Below are 19,614 nucleotides of genomic sequence, written 5' to 3' on the forward strand. Positions count from 1 at the left end.
GGAGTACTGTTTCATATCTTTGTAATAACAAGTCAAACTGCCGAAACAGCTAAATGCAAAAGACAAAAGAAACGCAAATATGCACACATACCACTGGCCCCTATTTGAATGTGTGTATGTATGGCCAAGGACCATGAGTAAAGTTGTTATGTATTGACAAGCAAAACAGACGCTGGCCCGAGTTTTAAAATGGAAAAAACTGTGAAGGAGGGGCTGCCATTTAAAAAAAACAAAAAAACAAACCACAGCTCAGAGTAGAAAAAGTTTATGACCGATGTTCAAGGCAATGCAAGGGGCCACAAGGCAACCGGATTGTAATTTGAGGTCAAAGGTAAAGTAGAAGTTTGCCGTGAGCGGCATAACAAAAGGCTCAATGCGATACAAAAGGTGTGAATATGTTGCAGGAAGTCTCGAATAAAGCACTGGCAAATTTGCAAACTTTGGCCCAGGCAGTCCACAGCCTGCAGGGGGGATATAATCTCAACTGTTCTTGGGTAATACACACACACTAGCAGAAAACCCATGCAGTGCAGGAATGCACTGACATAATTTATTTATAGTGGTTTATAGACTCTCACATGAGCTGTGTGCTAGCACAAAAATGCACAGAGTGCAGATTTGAAATCTTTGCCAGCTGAAATCTGATATCCTCCCTTTGTTCTCTTAATGATCCTGTTCTGTTTTTGTATTATTCTGAATACCTGACCCACCTGTAGAGCCTGCAGAGACTTTATCCCGTCGTCTCTCATGAAACACCCTAAGATACAGTTGCCCTTTCTCTCCCCATTCTTCCTCCTCTATCGGCTACAGCTATAGTTTCAAATTGCTTCCTCCTCTCGTGTTCCCCCACCTACTCGCCTCCTCATTCTTGCTTTCTTCTGCGGTCCATTTTCTTACAGCAGACAAATGATCGGCATTGATGATCACTGGGAGGTATTCAACGAGCTCACAGCCAACAGTAAGGTGGAGGGAGGGCGTGGAGCGGGGAAAGAAACAACTGACATGCTTTTATTTTGTAAGAATTCGTCTTCTTTTTTTAATGAAACACAAAAAAGGCAATAAAATTAAGATAAATATTTTTTTTTCTTTTTGTACATGAGGAAATATTTAAGTTATATTTCCATAGCATGACTGAAATCACATAATATATTTTAGTAGGCAATCTCAACCATACAAAACAGGTTCCAGTGGGTCTATAAAAAGAAAGAACAAAAACAAAAGTTGCTTCTGTCAAAATGTGATGTTTAGAACTGAATCCAGTGTTTCTTAAAGAAAAGCTTTAAATCTCTCTTTTTTCATTTTTTTTAAATTAAAGACCCATAAAAGTAATATTTCCAAACTGAGTTTCACATTAGTTTCCATTTAAAGCTTTTGCTTTGCAGTGTAACAGGAACAATGTTGTTAAAAGTCAGTTAAAAAAAGGGGGGGGGAGGGGGGGTTGCATTCATGTTCTTCCCCCTTTACATCCGACACACAGACAGCCAGCACAGGCTTGCATAAACAAGAACAGAATGGTAAATGACGAAAACAAACAAACATAAAAAAACAAAAAACAAAAGACAACACACACCCACACACACATAGACATTTTTTGGCAAAGCAGGAATAAAAGTGACAAGAAGCATAAGTCATGATTTGATCCTTGTTTTTTTTGTTTTTTTTGTCCCTCGGCATTGTCCGATTGATTGGCTCTGATTGTCCTTCACAGTCACGTGACGCCATTTCTGGTTGCCATTGAGACCTCAAGTGCATCAGCCGGGCGGTGTGCAGACAATGTTGCTGCAACAGGGGCCGTCATAGCAACGCCGGATGTACGCGAGCGGACAACAAGAGGGAACTCTGTCGAATACCTCGGTGATTGCAGAGGTCCCAGATTCAGATTTGATTGAGCGTCTTTCATAAAATTGTTTCTTTCTTCCTTTTTTCCTCCTTCTTCTAATGTGGTGAAGCGTAAACTCACAGGTGCTTTGGTATGTTTCTTTTTGCTGCCGGATAAATATCTACATTTTATAATACAGGCTAGAATAGATACAGAAGATTCTTTCAGGATCGCAGAACAGCAGAAAGTCAGCTTGCTTTTTCCAGTATTTGTAAAAAAAAAAAAAATTAAATAAAAATGAAAAAACAAAACAAAACAAGGAAATGCACATTCTTAACCTAACGGAGTAAAATATAAAGAGAAAAAAGAAAGAAAGAACTGGACACAAGTAAAAAGAGCTTTTTTGTCTGATTACATTATAAAAAACATTTCCCAAATACCCTTTCTACATATTTACCCTTTGCCTAAAGCAGAGGCTACAACCACAAAGTCATCACATCAGTCATACAGTCTGATGTCCAATCCAAACATCTGATACTGTTCAGTGCATCGAGAGCGAAGAAACCTCTGCTAGAGGCTGACATCCCTCCCCACCCCCCGCCCACCCCAGACTCACCCACACACCCTAAAAAAATCTAAATAAAATAATCTTCTCTGCAAAAAGAAAAACAAGAAATAAGAACAAATATATACTATTTACATCATGTAATCCTTCCCATAATGCTGTACAAAGCGCAGGCGCGCTCCCACGCACACATATGAACGCACACCCAACATGCACGCACAGTTCAAATAAACAATCCAACTACCTGTACATGTGTCTCCGCACCCGAGCAGGGGCATGCGAGAGAGAGAGGTATTGATGTGTATGGCTTGAAAAGAGCAAAAAATTTAATGTTGTGTTTCAGTCGCAAAGACTGAAAACTGCACGTTTAATAGTACTGGGCTGATTAATATTCAGAGGCATGCCCACCGGTGTGCCATGACGTCGACATCTTTGCTGTATGAGCACACCCGTCCATGACCACACACACACACACATACGCACGCACACGCACACACACGTACAGTATAAACACACGCTAAAGCACTATTTACTTAGAGCTAATTATATGTCAAACAGGGTCATCGCAGCCACTCTGCAAACACAAATACGCACATTTAAACACACAGTCCAAACTACAGTGTTTATTGGTCCTGTTGGATATCTTTCAATCTCCGCGTTGTAGTTACACTACCAGTATAAGACCATTAAAACCATCCAAACCAGTGTGGTTTACAGCATGTCTCTCCTTAGCAGACGCTCTCTGCTGCTCTCTTTGTTTCAGGAAGCCAAGTCTCCGTTATGCCTCCAGAAATACTACACTCCAAAGTGCTCATGTCCTTGGTTTCTCTACTTGTTTTGCAGCGATCTCGCCACAATTACAAGATGCTCTGATAAAGTGGTTAAATTTGACGTCGATCAGATTTTCCTCGGAACAAACCAGTCTCCTCTTAAGTGCCAGTGTTGCCAGGCTTTATCTGGCGGGCTAGCGCCTTTTCTCGTGTAAATCAGTAACCAAAGCCCTCCGTTCTTTGTCCTGATTTGCCTTTGTCCCCCTGTTGTCTTCTGAAGAACCATCCTAGAAACTCCGGAGACAAGGTCAGTTTTCTGATTTTTTCCTAGCTGGTGGTGCTAGGACACAATAGCCATGCCATCTGCACTGACCAGCTGGCCTGTAGTTGGTTCATAAGTTCCGGCCAGATAGAAGAGGTCATTAGCCGTGGTACCCGGCTTGTGTTCGCGCATCAGGTGATCATACTCAGCCTTACTGACCACCTGACACCGATGGGAAATTGTCTGCACATCGTTCTCATCCTCATGGCTCGACTGATACAAGGCATTCTGGAAGAGAGACAATTGGAAGAATAGAATAAATGTCATATTTAAACAGATCGCTAATGAGCAAAGACAAAAGTACCATGAACACTTTCAAAACCTCAAATTTTCTCATTGAAAACCCCACAATCAAAAAGGTATTTGTAGGAGTGAAAACACTACGGAGTATACAAAAACCTTTTTGATTGTGGGGTTTTCAATGAGAAAATTTGAGGTTTTGAAAGTGTTCATGGTACTTTTGTCTTTGCTCATACAGGGAGTGCAGAATTATTAGGCAAATGAGTATTTTGTCCACATCATCCTCTTCATGCATGTTGTCTTACTCCAAGCTGTATAGGCTCGAAAGCCTACTACCAGTTAAGCATATTAGGTGATGTGCATCTCTGTAATGAGAAGGGGTGTGGTCTAATGACATCAACACCCTATATCAGGTGTGCATAATTATTAGGCAACGTCCTTTCCTTTGGCAAAATGGGTCAAAAGAAGGACTTGACAGGCTCAGAAGAGTCAAAAATAGTGAGACATCTTGCAGAGGGATGCAGCAGTCTCAAAATTGCAAAGCTTCTGAAGCGTGATCATCGAACAATCAAGCTTTTCATTCTAAATAGTCAACAGGGTCGCAAGAAGCATGTGGAAAAACCAAGGCGCAAAATAACTGCCCATGAACTGAGAAAAGTCAAGCGTGCAGCTGCCAAGATGCCACTTGCCACCAGTTTGGCCATATTTCAGAGCTGCAACATCACTGGAGTGCCCAAAAGCACAAGGTGTGGAATACTCAGAGACATGGCCAAGGTAAGAAAGGCTGAAAGACGACCACCACTGAACACGACACACAAGCTGAAACGTCAAGACTGGGCCAAGAAATATCTCAAGACTGGTTTTTCTAAGGTTTTATGGACTGATGAAATGAGAGTGAGTCTTGATGGGCCAGATGGATGGGCCCGTGGCTGGATTGGTAAAGGGCAGAGAGCTCCAGCTCAGACGCCAGCAAGGTGGAGGTGGAGTACTGGTTTGGGCTGGTATCATCAAAGATGAGCTTGTGGGGCCTTTTCGGGTTGAGGATGGAGTCAAGCTCAACTCCCAGTCCTACTGCCAGTTTCTGGAAGACACCTTCTTCAAGCAGTGGTACAGGAAGAAGTCTGCATCCTTCAAGAAAAACATGATTTTCATGCAGGACAATGCTCCATCACACGCGTCCAAGTACTCCACAGCGTGGCTGGCAAGAAAGGGTATAAAAGAAGAAAAACTAATGACATGGCCTCCTTGTTCACCTGATCTGAACCCCATTGAGAACCTGTGGTCCATCATCAAATGTGAGATTTACAAGGAGGGAAAACAGTACACCTCTCTGAACAGTGTCTGGGAGGCTGTGGTTGCTGCTGCACGCAATGTTGATGGTGAACAGATCAAAACACTGACAGAATCCATTGATGGCAGGCTTTTGAGTGTCCTTGCAAAGAAAGGTGGCCATATTGGTCGCTGATTTGTTTTTGTTTTGTTTTTGAATGTCAGAAATGTATATTTGTGAATGTGGAGATGTTATATTGGTTTCACTGGTAAAAAATAAATAATTGAAATGGGTATATATTTGTTTTTTGTTAAGTTGCCTAATAATTATGCACAGTAATAGTCACCTGCACACACAGATATCCCCCCTAAAATAGCTAAAACTAAAAACAAACTAAAAACTCCTTCCAAAAACATTCAGCTTTGGTATTAATGAGTTTTTTGGGTTCATTGAGAACATGGTTGTTGTTCAATAATAAAATTATTCCTCAAAAATACAACTTGCCTAATAATTCTGCACTCCCTGTACAATATATGCTCCTGCTCAGTCTAAACATCTTGCTTATTCTTCTTTATTCCAAATAAACCATTTCATTTCCAGAAATATAAAATGCATGACTATGTAAAGCTTAGATTAATCTTGAGTCACCGTACGCTTAGTTTTTAGAGATCTGCAAATATTAATAGCTTTATGATCTAAGTGGAAGTTCAATCATCTGGGGGTACGGAATAAAAAGAAGTAATATATGCTCATGAAAACTTCACAGTCTTGTTAATTTGGCCATTTCCCTTCCAGAAATTCTGCATGCACTTCCCACTTTTTACCTTGCCGTCACGGTGTCGCTTCCCCAGGCGAGTCTCCTCTGGGTGGTAGAACCACTTGACCCTGACCACCATACTGGAGCTCCATGACTCCCAGAGGCTCTCCACTCTGCCCACATAGGGCAGCTGGGGCCGGCCGGGTGACAAGAACACAGCGCAGTCCCCGACACGCACTGTTTCTTTGCCCCGCACAATGGCCTTGTAGAAAAGCTTGCGGGCTTTACCCTTCAGACCTCTCCTCTGTGAAGGAAAGAGAAAACAGCACTCAGTTGATTTAGACAGTTTCTACAGTTTGTTTCATCACCAGAGTAGACTAGGGCAAGGTTCAGTATAATTTACCAATCCAACAAAATCTGTCCAACACAAAAGAAAAAAAGAAAAAAAAAAGAAAAGAGAAAAAAACCCAGCCCAGTCAGCTTCCTTTTTTTTAGTATAATCTTAAGGTATGGATATTTCTATCTTCAATAATCTATATTTGGCAACGTGACTTTGTTTTGGGACCATCCGAAGCTGGATGTGGGAAAAGTGGCAGTAAGAAAAAGAAGAATGAATGACATCAGTGACAACAATGATAAAGTCAAATACAACACGAAAGGAAAAGCTAGGATACAGATGGGTTGCAAGGTGGCTTGCAGATGCACACCAGCTGCAAACAGACAAAAGCAAATGAAATGCACCATTCAAACCATTGAGCTCAACTTGAATTAATTCTATGCTCGGTCAACTCCACATTTTTAAGGTTTTTGTAAGCTTTTGTGGGTTTTTTTTTTTGGGTTTTTTTTTACATTTTCTATTTACTAGTGTGTGTTTTTCTCAGGGCCACCATAATGTATTCATCTAACATACTTTTAGTGGATGATTTCCAGCACCTAACATTTACAATAACACCAGTAATCCTCTCTGATAAAGCAATAATACTGAATCTTATGCACAAGTTGAGTAATGTACTTATATTTGTGCTGCACCTTTTGATTTACTGACCGAAGGGTCAGTTTCTTTTTGAGCTGCACGTCTCAGACGACAGATGTAGTGGTGTTTACTAAGCAAACAGCGTGATAGGATGAAAGAAGAGAATGGCAGCGGTTGTTCAAAAGGTTTTGTTCTGTTATCTCGGGACTGCAACTTAATAAACTGGATAACAATTTCACAGATTAAGCACACCAACTAAGCTAGATTGCTAATGTGTACAAAGTCTGAAGCAGAATACGCAATCTGAGATAGACCATATTTGATCATCGCATTTACTGTGTGTAATCAAGGTATGACACGGCAGAAACTGGAGCAACAATCAGTAACCTACTTAGATCGGAGGACTTAAGTAGGATACTGATACTCGACAAGTCTGGCAAGACCCCTTTAGTCAATATATGGTTGACTGATGAGGTTTATTTTGGTGGTGTGACTCTGGCCTTTCATTTGCTTATATGGAAGGTCAAAATGCTGGAAAAGCAGCAGAACTGAGCAAGCATCAGTGACAACAGACAAAGCTGAAGTCAGAAACACCAAGAACATCGTGAAATAGAGGAGCTCGGCTAGAGGTCGGTTGCCAAGCTACTTGCAGAACAAATGTATGAGCCTTATGCAGGTTAAATAGCACCGTATACGATTTGCCAGCAGGACTCACAGACACATATGGACTGAGCCAGCAGGTTTAGATCAGCTGATTTTGTAAAAGCAATAAAAGCAAAATAATATATTTGCATTATGAAACAAATGACTTAGTTATGAGAACGTAATTAGAAATCAAAGCTGCTCGGAAATTCTCACAATGACAAAAAAGCTGAAACAGTGCCAAAAAACAGTCTGGGAACACAATAGACTAATCAATAAACACTGATTACTCACAAATAGCCATCTCTTAAGCCTTGTTAAACACTGATAAAAAAGTAGTCAAATACTACACAAATCTTCTTACCTGTGTGGGGTTGCCGGACCATTTCCAGAGCTGGCGTCCAGGCAGTAGAGGAGCCATGTTGGGCAGGGGCTCGGGTGAAGACATCCTCTGCTTCTTAGCTGTTGCCGGGTCCTTAGAGACAGGTTTCAGCTGCTGGCGGCCAGCACTGCTTTGACTGTGATGGTGGGTATTGGGACCATCCTTCCTCTTTAACTGGTTCTTAGCTGTGCTGCTGCTGTTACCCATCATACTTCCTTTTGATACGTAGTCCTTTCTGTCTTCTACTCTGTCGGCTCTCATCTTTGAGCTCATGGCCATGTTGGCTTTTGTCACATAGCCATGAGCTGGAGATGAAGAAGATGGAGAGGAGTTGGAGGTGGCAAGATCAGGGCTCAGGAGATCAGAGTTCATGCTCTGTCTGTGCTTTTGTTTGTCCTGTTGGAGCAGTGCACGGCGCAGCAGCACAGAGGAGGACTCTTCATCAGAGGAGTAGGAGGAGTCATTGTCGGAGGAACAGAGGGATGAAGAGGAGATGGAGCCGGAAGAGGAAGAGGAGGAGGAAGATGATGAGAAACAGATGGCGTGACGAGACAGAAAACGACCACCCCGATGGGACGAGACAGTTCTTCTTCGTGTGTCAGGGTCTTGACCGTCATCCTCATCATCCTCATCCAGCTCCGAGTAAGAGCTTGGACAGTCACTCGGGTAGTCCAAACTGTAATCTCCGCCTTGAACTCCGAGACCAGCCGATAGAAGATCCTTTCTCAGATGTGGAACGCCTTTTACAGGAGCCTTAGAGCGGGCCCCGCCACTGTCTCTTTCCCCTCCTCCCTTCTTGCCATCTTTCACCAGGAGGGAGGGTTGGATGTATCGCAGCGGTGCCCCTGTGGAGGCGTGGCTCTTCCCTATTCTCACTGCAGCCCCCCCTAGTCGAAGCAAGGCTTTGCCATTCTTTGTTTTAGGAGAGGTCACTCCTTCGTGGTCTAACTTCACAAGAAAGTGTTTCCTGTCACGTTCACTCGCTGGCTTCCGGCTCCCAGCTGTCATACCCATGGTGACAGACGAGGAGCAAGAAGAAGACGAGGAGTCCCGGAGCCCCATGGAGGCTACTGCGTTAACTGGTCTCCCAGATCCAGAGTTTCCACCACTTCCAAAGGTAGAGTACCCATTAGCAATACTACTGAATGAGTCAACTTCAAAAGGAGAGCCAAAGATGCCTTTGATAGGGGTTGGTGGAGCCAAAGAGTGGGAGGAAGGCCGATGAAATAACCCCAAGTCTCGCTCTCTGATCTTTTTCTGGGTCTTACGGGACGTCCCATTGAAAAGGAAGAAATCCACTGGCGGTCTCTTCCTGGGAACGCACCAGTTCAGCATGGAAGAGCTGCCTTTTGTTATGGTGTCAGTCACTGATGTCGGTGTGCTGGTAGTCTTAGGCACCGAATGTATTTTCTTCGGTCTACCAACTGTAAAAGGAGCCAGCACCAGAGGGAAGTTAATATCAGTAGAAAATGTCAGGTCTAACGAACAAACTATGATTAATTGTGGAAGTAAGGGCTTTAGTGAAACTTAATATCTTTATCTCCTTCATCTTCACCTGCCTAAGTTTCAACATATCCATTACTCAAACTACAACAAACCTGGTAAACCTGTCTCTCCTCCCAGTTTTATTGTCACTCTTACTTTGAGATCAGTTACTTGTTTGTTGCTTAACTTCACAAAGGACACCGACGACATTTGATGAAATCATGATTTATGTAGGTAGTCTACACTTAGACAAAATGACAGGTGGCTAACTAGGAATGTAAATTTATGAGTCTTTGGGTATTGAACCTGCACTCTGAGCTCCTGATTATTAGCTGATAGTTGGAACAGTAAGAGGCTTTGCTTCGCATGTATGCATGTGGATCTGCACTTCTCAGGCAGTATATATGTTAAAACCTAAGAGATATTCAGTCCCTACAGATTCATCTAAGCCGTCGTTCCTTCTCTCCTACCTGGTCTTTTTTCCTGAGGCCTTCCTTCTGACTCATTGGGTGGTTTTTCTGTGTCTTTCTTCTCCTGGGTGGAGCTTCGTCGACCTCGTCGTCCAGGAGAGATCAGAAGCGCTGGAGAGGGTTCAGCACCTGACAGAAAAGGGTTGATAAGTGATTTATATATATATATATATATATATATATATATATATATATATTAGGGGTGCAACGATATTCGTATCGATATTGAACCGTTCGATACAGTGCTTTCGGTTCGGTACGCATATGTATCGAACAATACAACATTTGTAATTTATTTTATCAACTTTCCTTCTGACGATGCTGTCTGTGTTGAGCGTTCAGTGAATCTGCGTTCGACTACTCCGCCTAGGCTGCACTGTCGAGCGCAGATCCACTGAGCGCTCAACACAGACAGCATAGTCAGAAGGAAGAGCGCAGGGCAAGCTAGCAAGACAGAAGTTAAGCTCTCCTTGCAACATTCAGATCTGGCGTTTGGAATTATTTTGGTTTTCATGTGACGTATGACCCTGAAGGTAAGCGAGTCATGGACTAAAGTAAAACAGTATGTTGGATGTGCCATGCAATACTCAATTACATGGGTGGGAACTAGTGTGTTAGCGCAGTTAGCTTGTTAACGTGTTGGCCGTCTAGCCCCATGCACGGGGCGATCAGGGGTAGCTCATTAACGGAGATTTGCTGTGTTGTGGCGTTAAGGTCATTTCAACGAGATCAACCTGAAAGCACTAGTGGGAACACAACGAATATGACTGCACATTTACGCTGACATCATCCTAGTGCAAAGACAAAAACAATAAGCATGCTACTAACTTTAGCCGAGTCATTTAGACAGCTGTTAGCACATGATTCTCCTTATGCTGCTGAGAATATAGCCCAGAAGAAGCGGATAGTATAGCTTTTATTTTGGAAAGAGACATTTCTCTGTAATAAACTCTTTTCCAAAGATGAGTGATTCCTCAATCAGATACAGGGCTTGCAAGATCGCTAGCCCAACGTCCTGGAGCTAGCGATTTTTTTCAGTCGGGCTACCAAAATCTATCTCTGCCCTGCCCGTCGGGCTATTGTAGGAAGGAAAAATATATGTCAATGCTTTTGTATTCTTTCAGAAATGTAGCTGGGTAATTATGTCATTGGCATTGGTGAGCCACTGTCAATATGTGACATATTGAAATCGCGTTTGAATTTGCGCTTGTTTTTTTGCTTTCACTTTGCAATCGTGCGAACTGTGTATAGAGAGCGACAGCACTGATCTGTGAGTGATGATAATTTGTGCACCAATTCCTCTGACATCGTCTTATTAATCGTTAGCTTACTACGCAAACATGACAAGTGAAATCTCCCGCAGCTTAAACATGTGAGAGGTTGATCGCGCAGAGAATCGCTGAGCTTATGTGAGTGCGTGTGTAAAAGCAGCACGATATATATTTTAGTTCTGCTGAGCCAAATAAGACAGGTCAGGGTGAAGAAGTGACAGCCAAAGAAAAGCTTACCACAAAACGGAGAAGTTATGACAAATCAGACTATAAGGCAAAAAGAAAGTGCAGCTTTATGGTTTCATGGACAAAATAATTTCTGTGGCTGCAATATGACGAGCTAAATAACCAGGGCTGCACATAAGTGGTCCGCAGGTGCGCATTCGCTGTCAAAATAAAAAAAACACGCACAAGGGTTAGGGTTAAATTTAAAAACTGTACTTTTGAGTTAAAATATATATTTATAATTTTAATAAATGACAAATTAAAAAGGCATGAACATTTTTTTGTATCGAAAAAATATCGAACCGTGACACCAAAGTATCGAACCGAACCGAACCGTGAATTTTGTGTATCGTTGCACCCCTAATATGTATATATATATATATATATATATATATATATATATATATATGTAATACACTTCTGCACTGCTTCTTTTTTCAATAACTCCTATAGTCAAAGCCATACTCACAGCGAATTTGGTATCCGGGGGGCAGAAGCCTGATGTTCACAAGGGAGATCCTTCCTCTGTCACCATCATCAAACTCCACCATCACACTGCCGTCCTTCTCCTCCTCACCTGGACCTCCTAATTGCCCAACACAGTAGGGAGAACATGGGTTGCTGGGAAGATTTGTTATTGCGTGCAGCGTGAGGCGATTGGCATGTGTAACTCACCTCGGTGGACGTAGCCAGGGTAGAGGCAACGGGAGCGCTCACTCCAGTAGGCACACACTCGCGTCCCTGCAGTCAGGATGGCCTCGGTCTGTGGCCTCACATCCAGCACCTGGAAAAGAGAGAAAAAAATTGCAAAACTTTTCAGATGAAGGTCATCACAAACCTGCAAACGTTATACAGGCTAAGGGGTCTCACTTACTGCTTCCTGTAGCAGTTGCTCCAGCGAGTATATCCTGGGGCGATTTCCTCGTTCCCCTTCAATTACAACACTAAATCTAAAAAAAAAAATTAAAACATTGAAAAAAAAACTGTCATTTTAATTTATGAGTTCCAATTTTTAGCAGTTTTTATTGTTACATTTCAAAGCAGTCTTCTGGGAACCAAGAAAAGGGGTTTTGTCCTAAGGCTTTGTAATTATCTCAGCAACTTGTTTGTCAGGATTCTCACAGCTGCCAGGCATTTAAATATACTCGGTTTTCGAGTGTTTTGAAAATCACACAACAGTCTTGCTGCTAAATGCCTTCTTGGTGATAAATTCCACAGTTTTCGCCTCTCGAAAAACACTCCAGATCTCATGATTAATAAACAATTTATCAATCCCTCAAATAAAGATACCTGTATTTGAGGGATTGATATGTCACATTGTTGCATTGACAAGCACATTTGTGATAAAAACAAAAAAACAGAAAGTGGAAATGCCTTATGCACTACTAACAGGAAAATGGGGTCTTACATGTCAGGCAGGTCCAAAGTTTGGACACAGGCGGCATACAGCAGCTCGTCCTCCTTGGAGATGAGGATCTTCAGTCCATCTACCAACATCTCTTTACTTAACACACAGTTTGGCAGAGCTACGGAGGGAGTAGAAAAAGTAAAAAGATGGATTGATGCAGAAGAAAAAAGCTGAGATATACAAAATTTGAGCATGCACTGAGTGAGCTCGTCAGTTTCGGTGCAATGTGAGGAGATGGACGCAGGAGCAGACGCGGAGCATTTCTGTGTGGTAAAGCAAGCCTGTGATTCTGTGTAATACTAAGTTATATGTCAGCGTTTATACTTACCAGGTATTCTGGAAGGCATGTTGGGAGGAAGATGGACCAGCAGCTTTTTGGCCTCCTCCTCTTCATCCTCCTCTCCCTCAGAGAAGCTGCTCTCTTCATCCAAGCGAAAGCCATCATCAGCTGCGAAGCTTTGCAGAAGTCTGCTCACGGCATAACCCTTTTCCTAAAAGAGAAACCGGACATTACATCAGTGGTCAGAAAGCAGGATGTGGTAGTACACAAACTAATTATCAGTACACAGGACCTGCAGACAACTAAAAGAGTCGATTCAGTCTGATGTAACTGATGTGGTTAATGCATCATTGGAAAGTAACCCCAGGCGTCAATGTCTTTTGTAATGTGATACTTCATTAAAGCCTCAAGGAAGTTGTTTTGTTTTGTTTTTCTTGGTTTATTTTTATTAAAATTTTTAGTTTTTACACTTGCCATTGTTTGTGCACAGGCGGCACATATTGCACATCCACCTTATTGCTGGAGGACTCTTGACCTGAGGTTGATGTTCTCACCATCGCGTACGAACATAAACGCACACCAGATACTACCCATCTCCAGACCGGTTTCAGCTAGTTTATCCAAAGATGACAGATGACTGACGAAGTAAGTAAGCTCGCCCAACAGGTTTCTGCTTGTATTTAGGCTTTCCGAAGAAGAGCGTTCATAATATTTGACGTGTGTGTTAGGTTTTCCACATCAAGAGATCATTAATAGAAGTTTCGTCACCAGAGGGCATGGGTGACTATTTCCTTTTAACGCCGCTGATATGTGTGTGTTTGTGTGCCAGCACGCATGGGTGTGTGAAGCATTAAGGCCAATGATTATCTTTATATTCCTCTGTTTGGTTTGGAGTTATGTGTTTTTGGACATTCCCTTGCAATGACTCAAAGACTAAAGCAACCTGAGGGCATCTCACATTAAAGCGAAATGCGAGTGTCTCGCCAACCGCTGCTCGCACAGATAAAATGAGGCCAGCGGTCTGTTAGCACAGCCGGCGCGCCTGCAAACATGCACCTATAACGACAGCAAACGATGCATTTGCCACAGTGACTGATTTATAGCTGATGTTAAGCATCTGCCCGTATGGGAGCAGGAGTTATTGGTAGGCGCTGTCAGTGTTAATCTACGGGATTTTCAAGACTTCCTGGCAGGGTGTGGCTCACACCTAAACAAGCAAGGAGTGAACTTGCGGCGAGGGCTTTTCCTAATTCTTCTTCTCTCTTTCTCAGCTTTACTTTGCATGCAGTAGCCAAAGGGAGTAACCCTCTGAGTCACCTGCCCTCAGAAGTTCCCCTTCTGCTTTGTTACTCAAAAATCATGTTTTATTTCTGCCTTGTTTAGCACTCTGTAACAGCTCAATGCTCACTATAAAACCTTTCCACCAAGCTTCTAAATGTGGCTATTGTATCTCACCTTTCCGTTCTCGAATCCTACTACTTTGTGTAGTGATCAGGGGAAACAAATAGTTGTAGAGCACATAAACTCTCTCTCCCTTAAATAAATAAACTTTGGGAGAGCATTTATTTGCACTGTCCTCAGCGCATCATATTAATTACAAATATTGCATGATTTCTTTCAAAGTACAGTTCCTATTCCGTGCAAGGGAGCAAATAACAAACGTTATCAGCAGCGGTCATGCAAAGTAAGTTGTAAAAAAAATTTCAGAAGTGCTGCTTTTTATCAGTGCCCTCTCTTTCCTCTGATCATTGCCACAGAGATGCACAGGTGTGGCAGTTGAGTGGGGGGATCCGAGGTTTGAATGTCAGTTTACACGTCGCTATCCAATGTCCCACCTTTCCACGAAAGCTCTGTCCTGCAGAGGTCTTCCTCTCATCTTCCTTGCTGATCCTCTTCGCCTCAGTCAGAGCTCTGTGGTTTTCATGGCTGTCGCCAAAACTGCAGCCCACTGGCAACACGCCCCAGCTGAGGGGAGATGCTCTGTTGGTCGGCAGGTGATCTGCACGACTCCTCTCTGTGTTGGCGAGGCCTGGCCTGAGGGGTGCTCTCCTTTGGTCTGTGGTGGGTAAGATCCCCATGCCTGAGGATGGAGACGAAAGCATGATGTAAATTAAAGATAGCGTGTTAAAACTGATATCAAGTTGATATGATCGGGTTATGGTTCTTTGTGAAAAAAGATACATTTTAGAAACATGCATGTGAAGGGAAAAGAGGAGGAGACGACATGCAAAATAGATTGTAACTCTTCAGCTTCGCTCGACATCTGAAGAGAAAATAATGTTTTCCTCTGAATATGGGAGCAACATCACAATTTGCATGACCGTTAATAGCCAAAAACTACTCAAGTGAACGTTGCCATTCAAACCTGTTGACTTATGAGAGGAAAGTTTCTGTCAGTTATTCCTGTTACTGACACAACATGTTATAATCCTTGTGCATGCCTTTTCATTAACGCAACAGTGTGCAGTTCAAACAGATAACATGATATGTAAATGCCTGGTGTACCCAGTCTCTATTCATGGAATTTTCCTTATGGAAAAGTGTCCATTCAGAAAATAAACACAACCAGTCCAGAAAAACGGAAGAAAGGAAATCTGTCTCCTGGAAATCTAAAGATATGTATAAACATCTCACCAAGAGGTCCTGGTCTCCTACTTCTGGCTTTCTGGTTTGTTTGCAGCTTGGAGGACTGTGATGAAAAAGATATGCCCCCAGCAGGGTTTGCAGGAGCTTCTTTAGAGGATGAGCTAATCTTGATGTCACCGGCTCCGTCTTCGCTGTCATAGCTGGCATCTTCCTCTGTGAAATTGTGAAATCACGACATCAGTATGAGAGTCAGAGCGCTTCAAGTCATTTATATGTAAACTCTGTTAACAGCCAAGGACTCACTCGATGAGATGCATCGACAGCGAGCTTTCGAGATTCCTTAACATTTTGGGCCTGCTGCTAAATGCACGCATGTTCAAATGCCAAGCAAGTCAAATTTCTATGAGGGTCTATAAAAGTCGGGCATTTCGTCACAAATTAACTCTCAATGAGCAAACCTTCTTTAATGGCTAAACAATAATGCCCTGCTTGTTACTTAACTGCTGTGACAGGGAGCAAATGTTGACACACACACACACACAACACACACACATACACAGATTGTTAATGGCAGCTGTGTCTCGCTGGCTGCAGGGGTCGCGTCGGGTGTTGACACATCTGACACACTTGTCACTTACATGGCATTCTCTTCAACGCTTTCCCTGACACACATACAAACACTGGCAAACACACACACACGCACAGATAGACACACACACAGACACACACACACTTAACTGAACCACAAATTCTTCATGCCAATAAGGCCACGGGGTCAGTGAAATTCTAGTGTTTTCCTCCATGTTATGTTGGTTTCATGGCGCACCCATCTCTCTGGCGAGCCGTTAAAAGTCAGGACGGGTGTCATTGTGTATCCTCAAGTCGAGGCACTTCAGTGTGGCCATTTTCACAAGGTTGGAGAGGTTAAGGAGAGATGGGAGGAGCTGGGTGTGACATTCTGAACGGGGAGGCCAGGGCAGGCTCACATTACCATATGCCGATGAGGGCGGAGGGCCGTGTCGCATGCCCGTGGCAAGTCGTTAACTGTTTTAACAGTGTGACAGACGAGCTGGGAAGTGAGAGGACACCCCTGATGACGGCAGACATCTCACTCTCAGATGCTCCACATGCACACACACACACACACACACAATCTCACAGCAAAATCTCACAAGATCTGGTTGGTGTCCTTTGACCCACACACCAAATAAGCGCCGCTTGACTCGCATGTGAAACTGTCAGTGAGTTTTTCCAAATTTCTGAAACTGTAGTTTTGTCATAAAGCTCTTATCAGCAAAATGTGTGCATTCCATTGACCAAAAAAGGCTGTAAAATTTTACGGCCAAAGCATCAACTGCGTGATCCTTTTTTGGTTAATTGGCAAGGCGACACAACCAGACTGTATATCAAGAAAAAAAACCTCACCATGCTCTGAGCTCTCGCTGTCACTCTTCTCATCATCTATTTCATGCTTCTCAATAACTCGGCTGTCCTTGTGGTGAGGTCTGTTAGGGTTGATGTCCAAGGGAACTTTGGGCTTTCGACCTCTCTTCCTCTTCCCGGTTTGAGCGGCGCAGTGGGATTGCTGCAGGTCTGAGAGATAAGCAGAAAAGGGGTGAGCTGAGTTTTGAGGTGCTGCCTAGTGAACAAGTGTTTTTATGCACCCTCTCTCTCCCCCACCTTTTCCGCCTTGTCTGCAGTGACTCTTGGACGCGTCTTTCTCGCTGCTGTGCAGCATGTCTGCTGACTGTGAACCACGCTGGGCTGCAGCCTTCTGCTTCAGCTGGGTCACCCGCCTGGCCAGCCTGGAGCTCAGGGCGCTGGGTCGACCTCTGTGCTTACAACGAGCTTTCATCTGCAGTCAGGGAACAACTAATTATTGACTCATTCCTTTCTGCTAATTGAAATATCTAGAAAAAGAAAAAAAACCCAAAAACAGGAGCAGGAGGAAATAGTTCTCAGCGTGTGTGTTTGTGTGTGCGGATGAACCATGAGAAGCAGCGAGTGGCTGACCTGTGCAGTGCTGAGGCTTTTGAAGTTGTGATTGGACATTGAATTCCTGGCTTTTTCCTCCAGTACATTCAGTCCAGCCCTGAAAAAAACCATAAAAACACAGCAGGGACGCAGCTGAATGAGAATTTATCCTATGTGAAAACAAAGAATCAGCTTAATCACACGTCTTTATTCACTGCAACTCCGCATTTCCCTTTTTTTTTTGCTTTCTTCTTCTTAGCGTCCCTTCTATCTGTGTTGAAGCTCACTCATTGTCTCGCTCTCTTCCCACTCATCTTGTCTGTCTCGTAACTTTGATGAGGTAAGAGACAGCCTCGGCGCAGTCTGACGGCAAACACGGGAATATTCGGATCGCGAGACTAAAAAAGGGTAAGAAATTATCTGTCGTGAAGAGAGCCGAGAAGAGGGAGAGATAGAGAGAGACAGTGGGTGGAGGAGAATGGTTGAGGGGGGAGGGAAAGAGACAGAGAGAGAGAAATGAAGCAGTCTCGGGGGAGTCTGTCCGTTGACCGGAGCTTCAGGGCTCAATCGATAAACACTAACCTCTATTGAACACTACTCCTCCCTTCCTCCCTCTCTCTCCCTCTTTCTGTCCTTCCTTCATTGCCCGCATGCTCTCTCGCACCACAGGCAGTCCACACACACACACACACACATTAACATTCATATACACACACATAGGCACACAACAGTTAGCAGCTGGTGTCTGAGGCAGGTGAATCCTATATTCCCAGAGAGGGAAGGTTTGGCTCTCAGCATCTCTGCTCCCAGGAGAGCAGAGCAGAGGAGAGGAAGATTCTAACTATCCAGATCACCTTTGTCTGTTTCATTCCCCTGAATGACTGACGTTTAACCCGAGATTCAGTCAAATTAGTGTTTGGGAGTACACGGCACAAAACAGCAAGGTGGTTGCTAGGTTCTTTAAAGTGCTTTTAACAATTTTTTATATAACTTTTATATAAAAGCCCAATCACTTCAAGAGCAACTGGCAAGAGGTGAGACGATAAGCTAGGTTCACCTATAAAATCCAAGCTGGCTATCCGCACACCTTTCACCATATATGCTTCATATTCCAGATATCAAGAGAACTAGTCAGCAGACTTTAGAAGAGCTACCATTCCTCTTCATCTCGCTTTCTTTCAGCTTTATTTCACCCACACCCCGACTCTCATTAGAAGATGAAAGCATAAACAAATGATACATTGCTTGTTAATAACAACAGAAATGCTGCTCAGGCACGGAGCACCCAGCTCTACTAATTAAACAAGTTCTCTGCGTGTGTGTGTGTAGTGCACTGGCATGTATGACTAAAGGCTTTCATTGTCATTTTCATTAGCGCTTTCTAATCATGGTAACCGTGACAAACCTCGAGTTTCTCTAATCATTTTATCAAGGCGAGGGGTGCACATGCTAACAGAGGTGGGGCATCATGAGAAAACACATTTATCACTGCTGAATCCCGGCTGCTTGCACACACTAGCACACGTGCGTGTGTCCGTGAATGTGAGTCAGTGTGGAGGTTTGCATGTGTGAGGTGTTAAATAATGTGTGGTTGCGTGTTGCAGCTGGTGGGGGTGGCGTGGAGTCATTTATCACTGTAATAACTGTACATCAGAACTTTGTCCAGCTGTATTAATATATGCTGGAGGTTCGCATGGAATCAGGACATAATCAATACAAGTGATAAATATGATTAAAAGTGATTAATGGTGATTAATGAAGCCCTCATCTCCATTACCATCTCTCATTAAAAATCACACCCAGCTTACAGCTCCCATCACATAACCCCCACTGTGTATGTGAGTGTGTGTGTCTGTGTGTGCATCAGTGTGTGTGTGTGTGTGAGCAGCTCCTTCCAGTGCCCAATCAAGCAAATCATCAGCTAGAGAGCATTCGAATCAATTCAGCTGAAGAAGAACTTCTTGAAAATCAACCATGCCTTTCACTAAAAACACAAACAGAAATCAGGATGAATGAGCTGGGCTTGCCAATCACACTGATTATACCAACGCAATATCAGAGGACTGACCTGAGTCTTTTGGAGCTCTCTGCAGCAGCTGGGCCGGGGGTGGACTTGCGCTTACGGGGGCGGCCGGGCCCCCGGCGAGCAGGGCTTCGAGATGTCTCCTCTTTCCT

The 19,614-nt window shown here is 43.4% G+C and overlaps 1 protein-coding gene across 4 annotated transcripts in view; it reads right to left on the minus strand.

Annotated features, from left to right (window-relative positions):
* Positions 1–1,622: 1,622 nt before the first annotated feature.
* bahcc1b (BAH domain and coiled-coil containing 1b) overlaps positions 1,623–19,614 on the minus strand; it is a 67,056-nt gene continuing 49,064 nt past the window's right edge. For all 4 annotated transcript variants that reach the window (XM_040023251.1, XM_040023250.1, XM_040023249.1 and 1 more), the window contains 15 exons: positions 19,508–19,612; positions 17,479–17,557; positions 17,146–17,320; positions 16,891–17,058; positions 15,514–15,678; positions 14,715–14,959; positions 12,928–13,090; positions 12,600–12,717; positions 12,066–12,141; positions 11,867–11,975; positions 11,661–11,777; positions 9,696–9,824; positions 7,723–9,164; positions 5,811–6,047; positions 1,623–3,704 (listed from right to left, as the gene is read on the minus strand). In XM_040023251.1, coding sequence (XP_039879185.1) covers positions 3,495–3,704; positions 5,811–6,047; positions 7,723–9,164; positions 9,696–9,824; positions 11,661–11,777; positions 11,867–11,975; positions 12,066–12,141; positions 12,600–12,717; positions 12,928–13,090; positions 14,715–14,959; positions 15,514–15,678; positions 16,891–17,058; positions 17,146–17,320; positions 17,479–17,557; positions 19,508–19,612 — 3,538 coding nt within the window. In that variant the 3' untranslated portion in view covers positions 1,623–3,494. The remainder of the gene's footprint in view (positions 3,705–5,810; positions 6,048–7,722; positions 9,165–9,695; positions 9,825–11,660; positions 11,778–11,866; positions 11,976–12,065; positions 12,142–12,599; positions 12,718–12,927; positions 13,091–14,714; positions 14,960–15,513; positions 15,679–16,890; positions 17,059–17,145; positions 17,321–17,478; positions 17,558–19,507; positions 19,613–19,614) is intronic.

Source organism: Simochromis diagramma, unplaced genomic scaffold (genome assembly GCF_900408965.1).
Source record: "Simochromis diagramma unplaced genomic scaffold, fSimDia1.1 OVJJ01000208.1, whole genome shotgun sequence".
NCBI classification, from domain to species: domain Eukaryota; kingdom Metazoa; phylum Chordata; class Actinopteri; order Cichliformes; family Cichlidae; genus Simochromis; species Simochromis diagramma.